At 42.2% G+C, this 16,679-nt stretch overlaps 1 protein-coding gene and 1 long non-coding RNA gene across 17 annotated transcripts in view; one reads left to right on the top strand and one right to left on the bottom strand.

Moving 5' to 3' along the window:
- PPP2R2B (protein phosphatase 2 regulatory subunit Bbeta) overlaps positions 1 to 2,266 on the top strand; it is a 489,623-nt gene extending 487,357 nt beyond the window's left edge. For 13 of the 16 annotated variants that reach the window (XM_063723934.1, XM_063723933.1, XM_063723936.1 and 10 more), the window contains one exon: positions 1,544 to 2,266. In XM_063723934.1, the coding sequence (XP_063580004.1) occupies positions 1,544 to 1,823 (280 nt within the window). In that variant the 3' untranslated portion in view covers positions 1,824 to 2,266. 16 annotated transcript variants of the gene reach the window in all.
- The window catches only part of LOC134761438 (uncharacterized), a 48,599-nt gene that overhangs the window by 19,216 nt on the left and 12,704 nt on the right, over positions 1 to 16,679 (bottom strand). The gene's annotated exons all lie outside the window — the stretch shown is intronic.

Genomic DNA, 16,679 nt, shown 5'->3' with positions numbered 1-16,679 from the left:
CATCACAACTGGGAAGTTTAATTTCTCTTTCAGATAAGGTAGTCTTTTTTTTTTTTTGGAAAATAATATCTCTTACTTGTTTAAAAATAAGTCGGGTCATGGTGGGCAAGTGAACGTCAAAGTATGGGAAGCAGTGAGGCCAACCGGCTGAATACTTATGCCCCAGAGTCAACCATATGTGGGTTTGAGTGTGGACTTTACCACCAACTAGCAATGTGACACTGAGAAAACTACTTCTCTGTAAAACCCTTTTATGGGATAATAGAAGTTGAAACGAGATCGTGGAGGCACAGCCCTCAGCGCCCTGCCTGACAAGGCGATAGCAGTCCACTCGAGTACACAGACACAGTTCACAGTATCAGTTTGATGAGCCAGAGTAACAAAATCTAACCTTTGCTTAATTTACCTGGTACAGGTGACAGCGTGCCCAAAAACACATCCCCCTTGCTGTGGCCCAATCTTGTCAGCTTTTTCCTTCACCTCTCTACACATCCCAAATCATTTGAGAAATAGATGAGAGTTCCTGCTCTCCCATCTTAAGGAGCCAGTCAGAGCTCCAACCAGAAGTGAGTAGGAGCCCCCCACTCCAGGGGAACCACTGTGTGATGGCACTTGGGGTACTTGCAGACGCCCTGGCCCAAGGAATCTCTCCCTCCCCACCTCTGCTTGTCACCGTGTCTGAAAAGTCACCGTTAAACGTTCAGTACCTTGCCTCTGGAAGACATTGGGTGTTCGCCACTCTCCTGATCGATTGCAGCTATGCCTAAGAGGGGATAACTCTTATAAAAATATGGAAACCATCTGTCCATTAAGTGTGGAAATAAAAACCATATAAAATCTTTTTATTTCTCCATCCCAGATTCTTTTAAAATTTGAATTTCCTTACTTGTTTCCTAGATAAGACCATGATGACATCCATTTCATAGATAAGTTTTCTAAAAAAGCCGAATTCAGAGCTAGTTCTCGGCAGGGGAGAGGTCACACCCCAGGTTCGTGCATGACACCACTAGCATCTCTCCCCTCACTGCACTGATGCCATGAAGCCTTAGAGGTCAGACGGCCCAGGAACCCCCTTGACAGTGGCCAAGACTTAAACACGTACAACTGCTTATTGTTTTCAAAAGTGTGTCTACTTCGACAAACCTCATTCTAGTCTCACATTCCTGATGGGAGGTAGGTAGGACTGGGATCATTAAAACCACTGGACACCTTTTCTGAGCCAAAGAACCAAAAGGAATCTATTGAGCAAAAGCAAATTACAAGGACAGTTCTCACCATCCCTCATGTCCAAACCCAGCGAAAAATCTTATTGCTTTCAGTTATTAAAAAAAAAAAAAAAAAAAAAAAACATAAAAAAACGAAAAGCTAATAATCACACTGCAGAGCCTGTTCTCATTTTTTGGTTTTTGTTTTTAATAAAACCTATGGTGTCATAAGCTGGCCATAACATGGTATCATTTGCTCCAGAAAGACAAGACAATGAAGATATGTCATTACCTTTCTCCATAATACTCGGTCACTCCCTTTGCTCTCTGCCTTGCAGTGTCATCATGACGGGCTCCTACAACAACTTCTTCAGGATGTTCGACAGAAACACCAAGCGTGATGTGACCCTTGAGGCTTCGAGGGAAAACAGCAAGCCCCGGGCTATCCTCAAACCCCGAAAAGTGTGTGTGGGGGGCAAGCGGAGAAAAGACGAGATCAGTGTTGACAGTCTGGACTTTAGCAAAAAGATCTTGCATACAGCTTGGCATCCTTCAGAAAATATTATAGCAGTGGCGGCTACAAATAACCTATATATATTCCAGGACAAGGTTAACTAGGTGGACAAGTTATTACTTAATAATCTCACATACTGAATACTAGTCAAACAAGTTTTTAAATGTTTCTTTGGGTCTTCATTTGATGCATTGACTTTAATTTCCCTATGCAGGAAATGATTGGAATAGAATTAAAAGGAGTCCAACATTCCCAGCTCCCCAGTTCTAAGAAACTTTTGTCAAACCCAATAGGTTTGGGACACTTCTGTTTAGAATTGAAAGCTGCCAGCTAACAGTAATTCTTCCATAGTTGACTTGAACTTCTGATGCTTTTATTGCCCAGTTTTCTCTGGTGGGTACAGTGTTTTGTTCCTAGGTGTCTGCTGCGATAAAATGAGGTTGTCTGTAGTATTTAAGGAGAAAAGAGATAAGTTTTTTTTAATTAAGCAATTCCATTTGATTGAAAAAAATCAACAAAAAATAAACACCGTTTACTCTTAGACAAATTCTTCTTGTTTTGTGAAAAACCAGAACTAGTCAGTATCTCCTGCCCCTCCACCATTTTTTTTCCATTTTCCATTTTCCTTTGAACAATTTCATTTAAGCCAGAGATTTATTGCATGAAGCTGAGAAGAGGATGCAGAATGACAAGGAAAGGGCACATCAACCCTGCTATGCTCTTTTTTTGTAAGCTCCATAGAAACAGCCTGAGAATTTGGCTAGGGAACTTGAATGCTTCAGGGGACAGAAAGAGAGCACTTTCGACACAGTGCTTCCCAGAGTGAGCTTGGCAGGGCCAGGCGGGGCCAAATTCCATCTGCTGCCTTGTTACTCTTGCTTTTTGTGCTCTTAAATGGCTCCATATAATCCTCTACTTACATGTTCCTTGGCTTTTTTCTCTTCAACCTTTTCCAGCTTATTTATTCCATTGACTTCTAAAGGCCGAGTCCTGGGTGCTTATTATCTGGTGTTCTAAATGAAGCAGTAAGTTGGAAGCAGTGCCACCACCCCTGAGTCCCTGAGAAAGGCTGGTCTGTTCTTTTTGGGTGTTTCTCCTAAGCAGCGCCCTCCCCTTCTCCTGGTTTTGGTAACCAAAAGTAACAATCCATCAACCTCCATTGTACCTAAAACAAAAATAGCCAATAAAAATGCTGAGTTGTAAAGTCCAATCAGGCACTTCTAACTCACCCCAAGCTCACCATCTGGAAAAACAGACCAGAAGGCTCTCTTCTACAGAAATGAACTGTGGGGAAATCAAGCAGCTGTGACATGAAGTGAATGAAGTCCACTTGAAGCTGTGGAAGATGGTTCATCCTTTTCCCCAGTTGAGGATCCAGATTTATAACTTCTAGAAAGCCATTTCCAGAAGGTTCTGTGTGGCACACCCCTAGGAAAGGCACTAAATCTGTGCAAAGGATTTAAAAACTTAGGAGAGTAGATGGGTGGAGTCCAGAAAGCTGGGTCTGGGTTAATATCTCTACATCTGTCTTGATGACTCATTTCTCCTAACTTCCATTTAGTGCAAGGTAAATGGTTTGAGATGGGAGTTTTTCAATGAAAGGGAAATTTTCTTTCAGTTTACAGATTTATTAGAAGTCCTGACTTTCAAGTGTAATTTGCTTTGGAGGAAGAAAAAATAGTGAAAGAATCATATTATCTCAATTCTAAGCTACTATCCATTTACTAATAGCTTTTTGGCAAGGAAATAACTGTCACCTTAGGTAAAAACAGTTTTGTTAGATGCAGCCCAATTTCAGGAACATTAAAATGTAAAAAAGTACATCTCAGAATTGAGGGAGCATGGGAACAAAGACGAGACTTTCTCAGTATTTCTCATTTTTCCTGCAAGGAAAGCCTCTCCTTAGGCATCTCAAGTAAAGTGGCTAAGGTGTAAACTCTCTGGGCAAGATTTCTGGCCTGACTGGGACAGTGTTCTTGGAGGAGACATGAGAGAGTCAGAAACCTCTGCCAGTCATAGAGAATGACGATACTGCAGAAGGCCACTGGGTTATTGGCCTACATTTACCACCAACTTCTTTTATGGCCTTTTCTCCACTTCTCTGGACTCAGCTCCTCTGTCTGTACCAGGTCGGGGGTTGGGACCAATCATTGTATCTCAAACTTAAGAATCAACCCACATTTGTACTATTAGTCATGTAACATTTTTTTAAGTCACCTTTTCTTAAAAGCAAGACTTAGCCTCCTCCAAAGAAATAGTATGCATGAAATTTCAACTCTGATATGCTAGGTTTTTTCCCTAACATTAATCACATAATTATCAATGTAATAAACATGCACCCACATACCACCTGAAATCATTTTGTGAACCACCAGGAGCATGTGTATCAAACTTTGGGGCCCCGAGTAACTGATATGACAGAACATTTATGCCCTTAGGGGCATCAAAGATGATGGTTCTTCACATATTAGAGTCAGCAGGGCTGCCCATAACACACACAGGAATAATTTTTGTCATGGTTTAAGGAGTTTATAGGCCCCTTTGCAGTTTATCTGTGAACTCCAAATAAAAGCCCCTACACTAGCCCAACACCCTTAGCATATAGATGTACAAACTGAGATCCAGAGTAGGATGAGTTTGCCAGAGAAGAAAGAGCAGAGGGCAGCCATCCTCTCCTCCATCCCCTGCAAAGGATGGAACAGAGCAAACACCCAAGACTCCTGGACAGGAACAGGAGGGGAAAGCCCTCGAGATTAGGCCTCAGGGAGCAATAACCACCACGATGTTTCACAAATTAACTGTTCTTTACCAGGTACTGAACTAGGTATTTTATATGTGTGATCTTTGAGCCCCAGTACTGGCAATATTTCTTAGTTAGTGGCACATAGAAGTCAGTCTGTTTTCCTGCTGACACTAAAAACTACTTGAAGGCTGATTTGCTACCTTGCAACAGTTGGTTCGATTCTAAGGGCCCTGTACTATTTTACCCCACAAGGCCTGCTGCTTGGTGAGAGCCATCAGATTACAACTGGAGGGTGTCAGTTGAATTAAGGAAAATGGAAGCCACGCCATCCTTGGCTTTTACTAAAACCATCCTTGTGCAACATTCAGTTCCTGACATTAAAAACAAGTAATGCAAAAAGCTGAACTTTGGTAGACATTCATGCTGTTCTGTCAGGAGGAGGAAGATTAGTTAGAAAAAACAAAAAAGGAAGATACTAGCCAGCATCAAGAAGTGGGATATATATAGGCAGATGGGCAGTGGGAATCAAGTTGCTTCTTAACTCCTTAAAGTTTGGCTCCTGCCTTTACTCTTCCATTGGAAAAAAAAAAAAAAAAAAGCACCTTTAAACCTCTCATTGATCTTGTAATTAATTCAACCAAATCAACATCTATTAGGCAACCAGCATATATAAGATGGAACAATTGCAAGGTGGAACAAAGATGAAGCTAAAATTCTGCTAGCTCAGTGGCCCAATGAAGTAAGTCAGCTATCTCCACTGAACTTCCTTTGAACATTCTAGGGTCCATTATAATAAAAGGTACACCCTCAAATGCCCAATTTCTAAGGACTTGAAAAGCCATAATTTCCCTTCCTTCAAGTCTACAGAGCAACTGCCTAAAGCTTCCCTCCCCTCACAACCCCAGGCCTCATTTCTTTTTCAGTCCCTTTGCTAGCTGCCTGCAGGGCTCAAGAAAGCCCTGGTAGGCCTCATAATGAGGATTTAGGGATGACACTATAGTCCACAGCCTGAATGGTGGAACCCTTACTAATTTTCCCTCTTCCATGATGAATGTATGGATGAAGCTGGTGTGTTTTCAATAATGCCACCTCCCCTTCCAAAACAAATCCCCTGACACAGTCTTTGGACATACCACCCTGAATGCACCCGATCTCATCTGATCTTGGAAGAGAAATGGAGTCAGGCCTGGTTAGTCTTTGGATGGGGGAAGTCTAGACACACCACTGAGAAACATTCACACTGCAACCTGATTCACTGTGCATCCAACATGCCTTCATCCACCTCTTCCCCCTGAACTTCTAGGTCAACTCTCAGGGACTGCTTTCCAAGGGAGCAACCAACCTGGTCAGTGGAAAAAGGATGGGACTGGGAGACAGGAAACATGGGTCCTGCTCCTGGTAACCAAGGAACTTAATCTACCCACTCAGTCCCTATGTCAGTGTCATCACCTGTAAAATGGCCAGAAAGACATCTATCCTAGCTCAGAGAATTGTTGGGAGAACAAGAAATCCATTTACTTATAACTGTTTTGATAGGTTTAAAGCACCATAAAATAATAATAGCAACAACACTGATAGGTAATATACTATTGCTTTCCATGCCTCATCTCATTGTCTCCTCCCCCAGACCCCGTGATGGCATTAGTATTTCCATTTAGCAATAGACTCAAGTTGTCAACCTAGCCAAGGGCACAAAGCCAGAGAGAGATGGAACCAGGACTCCAACTCAAGGTGTCTGACTCTAAAGCCAGAGCTGTTAAAATACAGCTGTAACATACAATAATTGCTGACATTTATTGAGCACTTATTATAAGCCAGGCTTCGTTCTACAAATTTCACATGTATTGACTTATTTACCTCTAAAACTCCAGATGCAGATACTATTGTTGTTCTCATTTTATAGATACAGAAACAAAGACAAATGACAACCAAATTTATACAGTTCACAAGTGACAAAGCCAGGCAGTTTTAGTCAAAGTTCTTTTTTTTATTTTTCTGAGATGGAGTCTCGCTCTGTCACCCAGGCTGGAGTGCAGTGGCACAATCTTGGCTCACCGCAAGCTCCACCTCCCGGGTTCATGCCATTCTCCTGCCTCAGCCTCCCGAGTAGCTGGGACTACAGGCGCCCACCGCCACGCCCAGCTAATTTTTTTGTATTTTTCGTTGAGATAGTGTTTCACCATGTTAGCCAGGATGGTCTCCATCTCCTGACCTCGTGATCCGCCCGCCTCGGCCTCCCAAAGTGCTGGGATTACAGACGTGAGCCACCGCGCCTGGCCAGTTTTAGTCAAAGTTCTTATCCGCTATCTGCATCATACATTGTGTGTGTGTTTGTGTGTGTGTGTGTGCACGTGCATGTAGATGGAAGTTACTGATCAGAAAACAAGTCCCAGTAATGACCCATAAGCTCAATGAATTAAAGATTCATTGGTTGCCTGGGTTGTGTCAGGCAGCCAGGTTCTAGGCAAGGGGCTGGAGTTACTGAGATATTTAAACCACTGGCCCCTGCCCTCCAAGAGATGACACTTACATAGGAGAAAGTGCATATTTGCATATTGTAAACATGTTTACAATGAGGTATCTACAAAGGGCAGAAATCATACAGAGGAAGAAATGATTAATCAATGAGTGATAAGAAAAGGTTCTCAGAATGTGTCATCTAAGCAGAATTTTAACTAAATTTGCTCAACGAAGCATGATACAGCGTTTCCAATAGGTAGACCAACATATACCAGAATATGAAGCAAAATCCATATGGCATGGAAACAGAAAGCCAGTGTTTCTCTCCTTCCACTAGAAACACATTTTCGACATACTAGAACTAGACTACCCCTTTTTCCTTTTGTTCATCCAATAACAAATATTTACTAAACCTTATCTTAAGCACTGTATTTAAGTGTAAAGTAGATGGAAAGAATAAAAGGAAACCAATATTTCCTGAGCATTTATTGTAATGACAGGCATTGGGAGAGGCATTGTTTTAAATCATTGTTATCACCAGATAGGTAGATGTATTATTCCATTTTTATAATGAGAAACAGACTCAAAAGGGTTAAATGACGTAGCAGGAAGTTTTATCTGGATCTATCCTGTTCCAGATCCTATACTTCTTCCATCACAGTGATGGGTAATGCAGAGATACCTTGGCTTGATTATTTTCCCTAGCGTGGGTACTCACAAATACGCCATTTCTCTGTGACTAAATATTGCCTGACAGCTGACCAAGAATACAAATTTGGTCTGTCATCAAAGCAGAGAGTGAAGTCAAGTGGCTCCAACTTCTGACTTTGACCTTATTATGACTGATTAACTGTCCCCCAATTTAGATATTCCATGCCCCATTGGTTAAACTGCTGGTGGCAGAACCATCGTGATCTGCCATCTCTGCTGATCCCTGCCTCAGCTGCAATCAAAGCAATGATCACTGTCAGGCCAGAAGCAGGGGCTTAGCCACTGCCAAGACAGATCCCAGTCCACTCCCAGCCTTCCCACCCCTGCTGCTCATTCCCCAAAAAGTCAACCTGGGTTTTCCTGGGTGAACAGCACCCACTGAACAGCTCCTGCTTGCCCATCTCGAGCACTCTCAGTTGCCACTCCAATCATTTTGGGTGCTGTATTTGGTTTGAGAAAGAGTGGAGAGGATACTTCTTCAGAACTCAACTTTGACAGAAACCCAGAAATTGTAGGAACAAGCCATGATTGCCGTGATTCTTGCTCTGGTTGTCTAGGGATGCCCTCCCTTCCAGCCAGAGTAATACATTTTTGTGGGAGTCATGGAAGACTCAGGAAGCTGGAGTAGAAGGGATGGGGTGCTGCCTCACTGGTAAAAGGGAAAGCAACATTTTGGAACTCTAAACTGTTGCTCAGTTGGGTGAATTTCATGCATTCATTCATTTATTTACTAAATGGTTAATGATTGTTCATGTACTGCCTGCCAAGCCCATGCCAGGGTGGTCTGTGGAAGCAGCAGTGACAGCTCCATCTTCACACAGCTCACAATAGCAGGAGGTGCAGACAAACTCACAGGCAGTGGTGGCAGTGGAATGTCAAGAGCCCAGGATACCGAGCCTGCCAGCCTGCCTGCCTGGGTTAAAATCTGAGCTCCATCATGTAAAAGCTGAGCAACCTAGAAAAATGACAACCTCTCTGTGCCTAGATTTTCTTATTGATGAGATAAGGATAAAAATGACATCTATCTCATAAAATTGTTGTGAAGATTGCATGATTTAATATACACAAAGCTCTTAAAAGGGTGCCTAGCCCAAGAATATGCATTCAGTGCACATTTCTTGCTACAGTTCTGCTAATCCTATAAAACATATGCACTATGATGGATGTGCCTGGGTGCCAGGAGGACAAAAAGGAGCACCACCTCATCCAGACAAGAAGCTTCCCAGAGGAGGTGATTCCCAAGGTGAAATCCGAAAGATAAAGGGAGTGAGTTATCCAGGGGAAGAGAAAAGAAAAGCATATTCCAGACATCAGGATAGGACAATGGAGGCAAAACAGCACATGCTATATATATATGGAATTCACAACACTCTGGTATGACTGATTAGTGGAAAGTAGGAAGGCACACCAAGAGAAATAAGGAGACATGGTAAGGTGAGTGGGCAATAATGCATGATCTGAAAAATAATAATGCATGGACTTAGTGAGATTCACATATCAGGAGCTTCTCCAATAGCCAGGCTATGAGGCACTCAGATGAGGAAATATGGTTTCCATAGCTCAGCAAATAGTTATAGTCCAGCCATAGGGGATATACTGATAAACTCAGCTCAAATGTCACCTCCTCAGAGACACTTTCTCAATCACCCTTAGTTCCATGAGGACCGCATCATTGTTTAGGCCACTCCTGTATCCCAAGAACACAGAACATTGTCTGGCTCATAGTAGGTGCTCAAAAGTTTTGTTGAATGAACAAATAAACGTGTAAGGAAGTGAGGCACAGCACTTGCCCACAGGAAGCTTACAAGATGAGCAGCATGCCATTGGGAGTTTGAAAGATATACGGAGATCCAAACGGCATCAGAGAACTGCTCAGAGGAGTCAGGGAATTAAGAAAAAATTGAGAGCCAGTGAGCCAAGATGTGTTAAGAGCAAGCGATCAAGCTTAGATTGCAGTGTTAGTTAATAGAGCATGTGTGTCCCTGCCTGATGCATTACCCTCCCTGCAGTAGTTAGCCTTCTGGGACCCTGCAAAGCACGCAGAAAGGTTGACAGCTTACAATCAATACCATGTTCACTGATGCAGGGAGCAACATTATCACATCCAAGATATTGCCCCCACACCCAGGCTGCAGCACTAAATATTCCCCATAACAAGGCAAAGGGAAGTGACTAGAGCTATTATTCTCAACCCTCCCACTTGGAAACAAGAGGTGAGACAAACCTTCCCCTAGATGTTCTGAGGGAAAGGCAAGACAGTTCCCCAAAGAAATCTTTCAGAGCTGAGCACATGCCTAATACAGCAAGACAGGGATGGGAGAAGATTGGCATTTTCATTTGCCTGGGTGTCCACAATATTGCAAGGGAAGCTCTGTGGGCAGCTGGGAAACACAACAATAAATTGGAGGGGGATGAACAATAGGGTCAGTGGGGCTGTGTGCTGAGTGAATGCTGGATTTTATTCTACATGCCCGATTCACTCCAATAAGATAAACTTGACTTCCTCCAGGGTGGCTTTCTTATTTCAGCTTCTCTGACTGTGGCATAATTGAAAGTCATATTTCATCTAGACCATTGGTTTTTCAACTCCAAATGCAGGTGGCTTATGAAGACTCAGCCTGAATATATAAAGAGAACAGCAAACAATCATAGTTGCATATTAAAGACAATCTATTTCTCAGTAAAGGAAAGTAAAGTGAGTCATATTACATACTAGCCACAACACAGAACTGATCTGAAATATACTGTGGAATGGCCTTTCAGTCTATGCTGGACTCTAACAGGAAAAAGGCAGAAGGTGGTCAACGGTGCATTTATTTAAACCCCTCATTTCCTCCCTGACAAGAAGAAGGACAATAGTTCTTATTTTTCATATTATTTTTGAAAAGGCAGAAAGGTTAATTACATATTGGCACAGTTTGGATCTGTGTCCTCGCCATAATCTCATGTCAAATTGTAATCCCCAGTGTTTGAGGTGGGGCCAGGTGGGAGGTGGTTGGATCGTGGAGGTGTATTTCTCATGCATGGTTTAGCACCATCTTCTTGGTGCTATTCTCGTGATAGTGAGTAAGTTCTCACGAGATCTGGTTGTTTAAAGGTGTGCAGAACCTCCCCTCTGTCTGTCTCTCTTGCTCCTGTTCCTGCCATGTAAGACATGCTGGCTCCCCCTTTGCCTTCTGCCATGATTGTAAGTATCCAGAGGCCTCTCCAGAAGCTGAGCAGATGCCAGCACCATGCTTCCTGTATAGCCTGTGGAACCGTGAGCCAATTAAACCTCATTCCTTTATAAATTACCCAGTCTCGGGTTTTTCTTTATAGCAATGCAAGAACAGACTAATAGAGGTAATTTGTGATGTTTCTTGATGAAAGAATCAGCTGAAACTTGAGAATTAATACATTCGTTGAAGATCAGACAAATATCATAGAAACCGAGAAAGTATCCATCATGGAACAAGAAAGTTCAGCTCAAAAAGCTGATTTTTTCAAAGTACAAAATGAAATATCATTTCAGGAATGGATCATGACTCAAAGAAGCTCTTCACTTTGACCAGCACGGGGTTGATTCATTAACTCCATTGTTCTCAAATGAATCCCACTGTGTCCCAAGAGAAACTCTGGGGAGGCTTCACCAAGAACAGTAATTATAGCTTTTCCATGTTCTCTAGCATTCAATAAATTCTTCCTAATGTGACCTCTCTCTCCCTCTCTCTCTCTCTCTCTCACACACACACACACACACACACACAGACACACAGCCTCAGTGTCCCACTAACAGGCTTCTTTCTTCTCGGGCAATCATCTCGGAATTCATTATCCTTCTTGTAGAAATGGAGGATGCTTCCCAGCTGCATAAGGACCCAACCTGGAAGCGAAGATTGTAAATTTTTTATTGTATTTTACATCAGGACTGGGGATCTATTTACAAATTAAGGCTCCACTGGCTTCATTGATAATAAGGTTATATGACTCCACATAAGATTGTAATGACTTCCTTTTTTACATGCTCATTATTACATAACTGTCCAGGTGGTGAGCAGTAATTAAACATTATTGCTTTTGGAAACATTTCAACTTACTCAGGCACTTTCGTGACCAGAAGGTTGGTGACAACTTCTCAAGGTTACATGAAGAATTATTCCAAGGCCAGGATAGAAACCAGGTCTTTTGAACTTCTAAAATCAGTTTTATTTCATTGTTATTGTTGTCTTTATTTTTCCATGTGCCTAAAACCAATGAGTCGACATCCTTGACAAGTTTAATTCCTACCCAGGAACATTCAGCATTTTTGCCTGGTGTACCATTCAAAGACAGGTCTGCAAGTAGCCCTGGGGGAAGTGCCTCACACCAAGCCTCACTGACATCCATGTTTACACAAATGGGCTCACTGCATTTATCTATCACATTAAATATCATTTACCCACAAGATTAAATATTATTTTGCCTTCACCTGAGCAACCAAGTATTCCATACCTGATCATATGTCACAGAGTAAGCTACAAACAAGGCACAATCCCTGTCCTTAAGGAATAATATCTAATAGGAATGCCATCTCAACGGGATGACTTAAATACAACATGGTGTATGCAATAGCAGAAATATACATAGGTTATTATGGGTACATAGAGTTAGAACATCTAATCCCCTGAAGATGAAAGTGAATTAGACCTTCAAAGACGACCAGGGCCAATCAGGGAGCACAAACATGAGCAATGGTTAAGAAGCACTACCTCTTTCTGAGTAGCACAAGCAGTTTGATTTTGCTGAAAGGAAAGACTCTTGGCTAAGACTGTCTCAAGTGCTGGTGAGGTAGCAGGGCCCAGATTGCAGAGGGCCATTTAGAGAGCTTAGACTTCACTCAGGCTGTGGAGTGCTCCTGGAAGATTATAAGAGAATTGACATCGTTGGAATCACATTTTTGAAGATCACTTTGGCAACTGTGTAAATGATACATTTGTAGTGGACAAGACTGAAGGCAGGGAGCCTACTTAGGAAGCTATTGAAGTGGTCCAGGAGAGAGATTATAAGAGTCTGAACTAGGGATGAGGGAAAAACTGAAGAAGTAAAATCAATATAACTTAGAGAGTGATTTGATGAGTGCTAAGAAAGAGAAGTGGATGAAGATGCCTAGATTGATAGCTAAGATGATAAACAAAGGCATGGACAGAAATGGAGAATAAAGAAACAGTGGTAGTTTCAAGGGGGAGGAAAAGATAGAGTCTAATTTTGGACATACTGGATTTGAGAAGCCAGTGGAGCAGACAGGTGAAGAGAGATCCCCCAGTGGGCATCAAGATAAAAAGATCCATCGCTGGAATGTCACTGAATATGATGGAGAGTTAGTCATCAGTGTGTAGTGGTCTTCACAGAGGGGATGACCCAGGGAAAATGCAGAATCAGAATATGTTAGTGAGGAGAGGACCCCAGGACACAGGGGAAGGAGACCACCCAAAGCAAAAGAGGAGGAGGCATCACAGGTACAAGGACCATTAGCAACAGATATCATGGAGATGGAGATAAGAGAACAGAGCTCTGTCTTTGAAAAATAGTTTCTCCAAATCATATTTTTTAAAAAAACCTGGTAGAATAGTGGGTATGGGACTTGAAGGCAATTCACAAAAGACAATATTCAAAAGAATCAATGAACATAAAAAATGAGAAGGATTGACACTAACAAATGTTGGCAAAGACATATTACAGCTGGAACTCCCATACACTGCTGGCAAGATTACAATCCAGCACATTTTGGAAAACTCTTTGTTATTACCTAGTAATATCAGATACTCAGATTCTATAATCCAGTAATATAGAAATCAATCAAATCAATCAATAATAACATATGGCAATACATATAATACCCTATACCTTATGACCAACTTCTAAGTAAATATCCAACAAATGCACATATAGTACACCAGGAGAGAAATTCATAGCAACATATTCACAAACGCTAAAGTTAGAAAATACAAATGACCATCAATAGTAGAACAAAACAATATGTTCTTCCCACAAAATGGAATGCTATCAATGAAAAGGAATGAATGATAATTTTTCACAGCAACCTTTTGAATCTTACAAATATGAGGTTGAGAAAAAGAAATCAGACAAAAGAATCTATATTTTCCAACTACAATTACATAAAATTCACAAACGTGCAAAACAAGACTATAGTGTTTAGGGTGGTACTTAGGTGGTAAAACTATAAAGAAAGGCAAGAAAGTGGTTACTTTAGAATTAATGACAACAGTTGTCTGTAAGAGAAAGAAGGGAGAATGACCAGGTGGAGGGATTCAGAGGGGCTTCAGGGAGGCTGACACACTACAAATTTACCATTTTAAAGGATTTTCCCTTTATGATAATTCATTAAGTTCTAGATTTGTTCTTTGTGATTATCTGTTTGTGTATTATACTTCATAAAAAGATATTTAGAAGGCTAACACAGGGACCGAACACCCTAACAACATGAGTTAGGATTTTCGGGGAAAACAGCCCCAAATGCATGTCATGAGCCCTGAAACACCTCACTGCATCACAACCTAGGACAGTATATTTATGACGACTGTGAGTCATGAAAAACATATTAAGTTAGTGCCATATTTGCACCTAGACAAGGCAAGGAAACAAGAAATGCATACGTAACAGGATAAAGGAAAGTTACAAAGGTTGCAGCAGCTTTGACTGAAAGGGAAGCAGTGCTCAAGTTAGCCGTTGGGGATAGGTTTAACTTCTCTCCTTTCAGAATTCTTACTCTCCCACTTTCAATGATCTTTGTGGGACAATCCTTAGAAAGAATAGCCACTAATTAGCAACTGGCCTCTCATGAGAGATGGGGGTAGAAAAGTCACCTTCCTGCATAGCTATCTGGGCACATTACTGAAATATTTCCATCCAGTTTTTCCATTTACATCAAATATTTACATTCATGTAATTAAATAATCAAATGCACTAAGTAGGCCATTATTAATACAATCGATATTTGTTTTTACTACCCAGAATTCTGATGTTTTTCCCACAGCAAACTCTCTAGATGCCATCTTAGGATGTAATACTCTTTCTTGACCTCCAGCCACATACCGTGAATGAAGCTGACTTCATTCCTAGTTTCAGGGATGGAGCAGCGGGGCTGGGCAGTTTAGTGATGACCTAAATCAGGCCAATCAGGGCAAGCAAGACTCAATTCTAGGGCTTCATTTGAGGAATCGGGGAACTAGATATGTTCTTTATGAATGTGAAAAGAAAAGGATTAGGAGTAGGAGCAGCTGCAGCCATCTTGCCACCATATGAAGCCTAGGAATCGTAGAATCCAATATGGCACAGTGGTTTAGAGGAAAGGTTGGTAAATTCTTCTTATAAAGGGGCAGATAGTAAACATTTTAAGCTTTGCAGGTGATATGGTTTGCTGTGTGTCCCCAACCAAATCTCATGTCGTATTGTGATTCCCAATGTTGGGGGAGGGACCTGGTGGGAAGTGATTGGATCATGGGAGCTAATTTCTCCCTTGCTGTTCTTGTGATAGTGAGTTCTCAGGAGATCTGGTTATTTGAAAGTGTGGTATGCCTCCCCCTTCGTTCTCTCTTCCTTATTCTCTGGTCATGTAAGACATGCTGCTTCCCCTTCACCTCCCAGCCATGCTTTCTGTACAGCCTGCAGAACTGTGGGTCAATTAAACCTCTTTTCTTCATAAATTAACCAGTCTCAGGTAGTTCTTTGTAGCAGTGTGATAACAGACTAATACAGAAAATTGGTACCAGAGAAGTGGGGCATTGCTATACAGATACCTGAAAATGTGGAACCAACTTTGGAACTGGGTAATGGGCAGGAGTTAGTAGAGTTTGGAGAGCTCAGAAGGCAATAGGAAGTTGAGGAAGAGTTTGGAACTTCCTAGAGACTTGTTAAATGGCTGTGACCAAAATGCTGATTGTGACACAGACAGTGAAGCCCAGGCTGAGGTGATCTCAGATGGAGATGAGGAACTTATTGGTAACTGAAGTAAGGGTCACTCTTACTATGCTTTAGCAAAAAGAATGGTGGCATTGGGCCCCTGCTCTAGAGATCTGTGGAATTTTGAACTTGAGAGAGATTATTTAGGGTATCTGGCAGAAGAAATTTCTAAACAGCAAAGTGTTCAGGATGTGGCCTGGATGCTTCTAAAAGCCTATGCCCATTTGCATAAAGAAAGAAATGACCTGAAACTAGAACTTATATTTAAAAGGAAAGCAGAGCATAAAAGTTTGGAAATTTTGCAGCCTGACCATGCAATAGAAAAGAGAAACCCATTTTCTGGGGAGGAATTTAAGGCTGCATAAATTTGTGTAAAGAAGAGCCAAATGTTAATATCCAAGATAATGGGGAAAATGCTTCCAAGGCATTTCAGAGACCTTCACAGCAGGCCCTCCCACCACAGGCCTGGAGGCCTAGGAGGGAAAAATGGTTTTCTGGGCCAGACCCAGGGCCCTGCTGCTATGTGCAGCCTTGGGATGTGGTGCCCTGCATCCCATCACTCCAGCTCCAGCCATGGCAAAAGAGGCCAAAGTACAGCTCTGACCATTGCTTCAGAGGGTGAAAGACCCAAGCCTTGGTGGCTTCTATGTGGTCTTGGGCCTGCACGTGTGCAGAAAGCAACAGTTGAGGTTTGGGAGCTTCCACCAAGATTTCAGGGGATGTATGGAAATGCCTGGATGTCCAGGCAGAAGTCTGCTGCAGGGGCAGAGCCCTCATGGAGAACCTCTACTAGGGAAGTATAGAGGGTAAATATGGGGTCAGAGCCCCCACACAGAGTCCCCACTGGGGCACTGCCTAGTGGATCTGTAAGAAGAGGGCCATGGTCTTCTAGACCCTAGAATGGTAAATCCACCAACAGCTTGCACCATGTGCCTGGAAAAGCTGCAGGCACTCAACACTAGCCCAAGAAAGCAGCTGTGGGGGCCTTCCCCTGTGGAGCAACAGAGGCAGAGCTTCCCAAGGCCTTGGGAGCCCACCCCTTGCATCAGTGTGGCCTGGATGTGAGACATGGAGTCAAAGGAGATTATTTTGAAGCTTTAAGATTTAA

Source organism: Pongo abelii, chromosome 4, assembly GCF_028885655.2.
Source record: "Pongo abelii isolate AG06213 chromosome 4, NHGRI_mPonAbe1-v2.0_pri, whole genome shotgun sequence".
Classification (NCBI taxonomy): domain Eukaryota; kingdom Metazoa; phylum Chordata; class Mammalia; order Primates; family Hominidae; genus Pongo; species Pongo abelii.
This window is presented reverse-complemented; position numbering and strand designations above follow the sequence as displayed.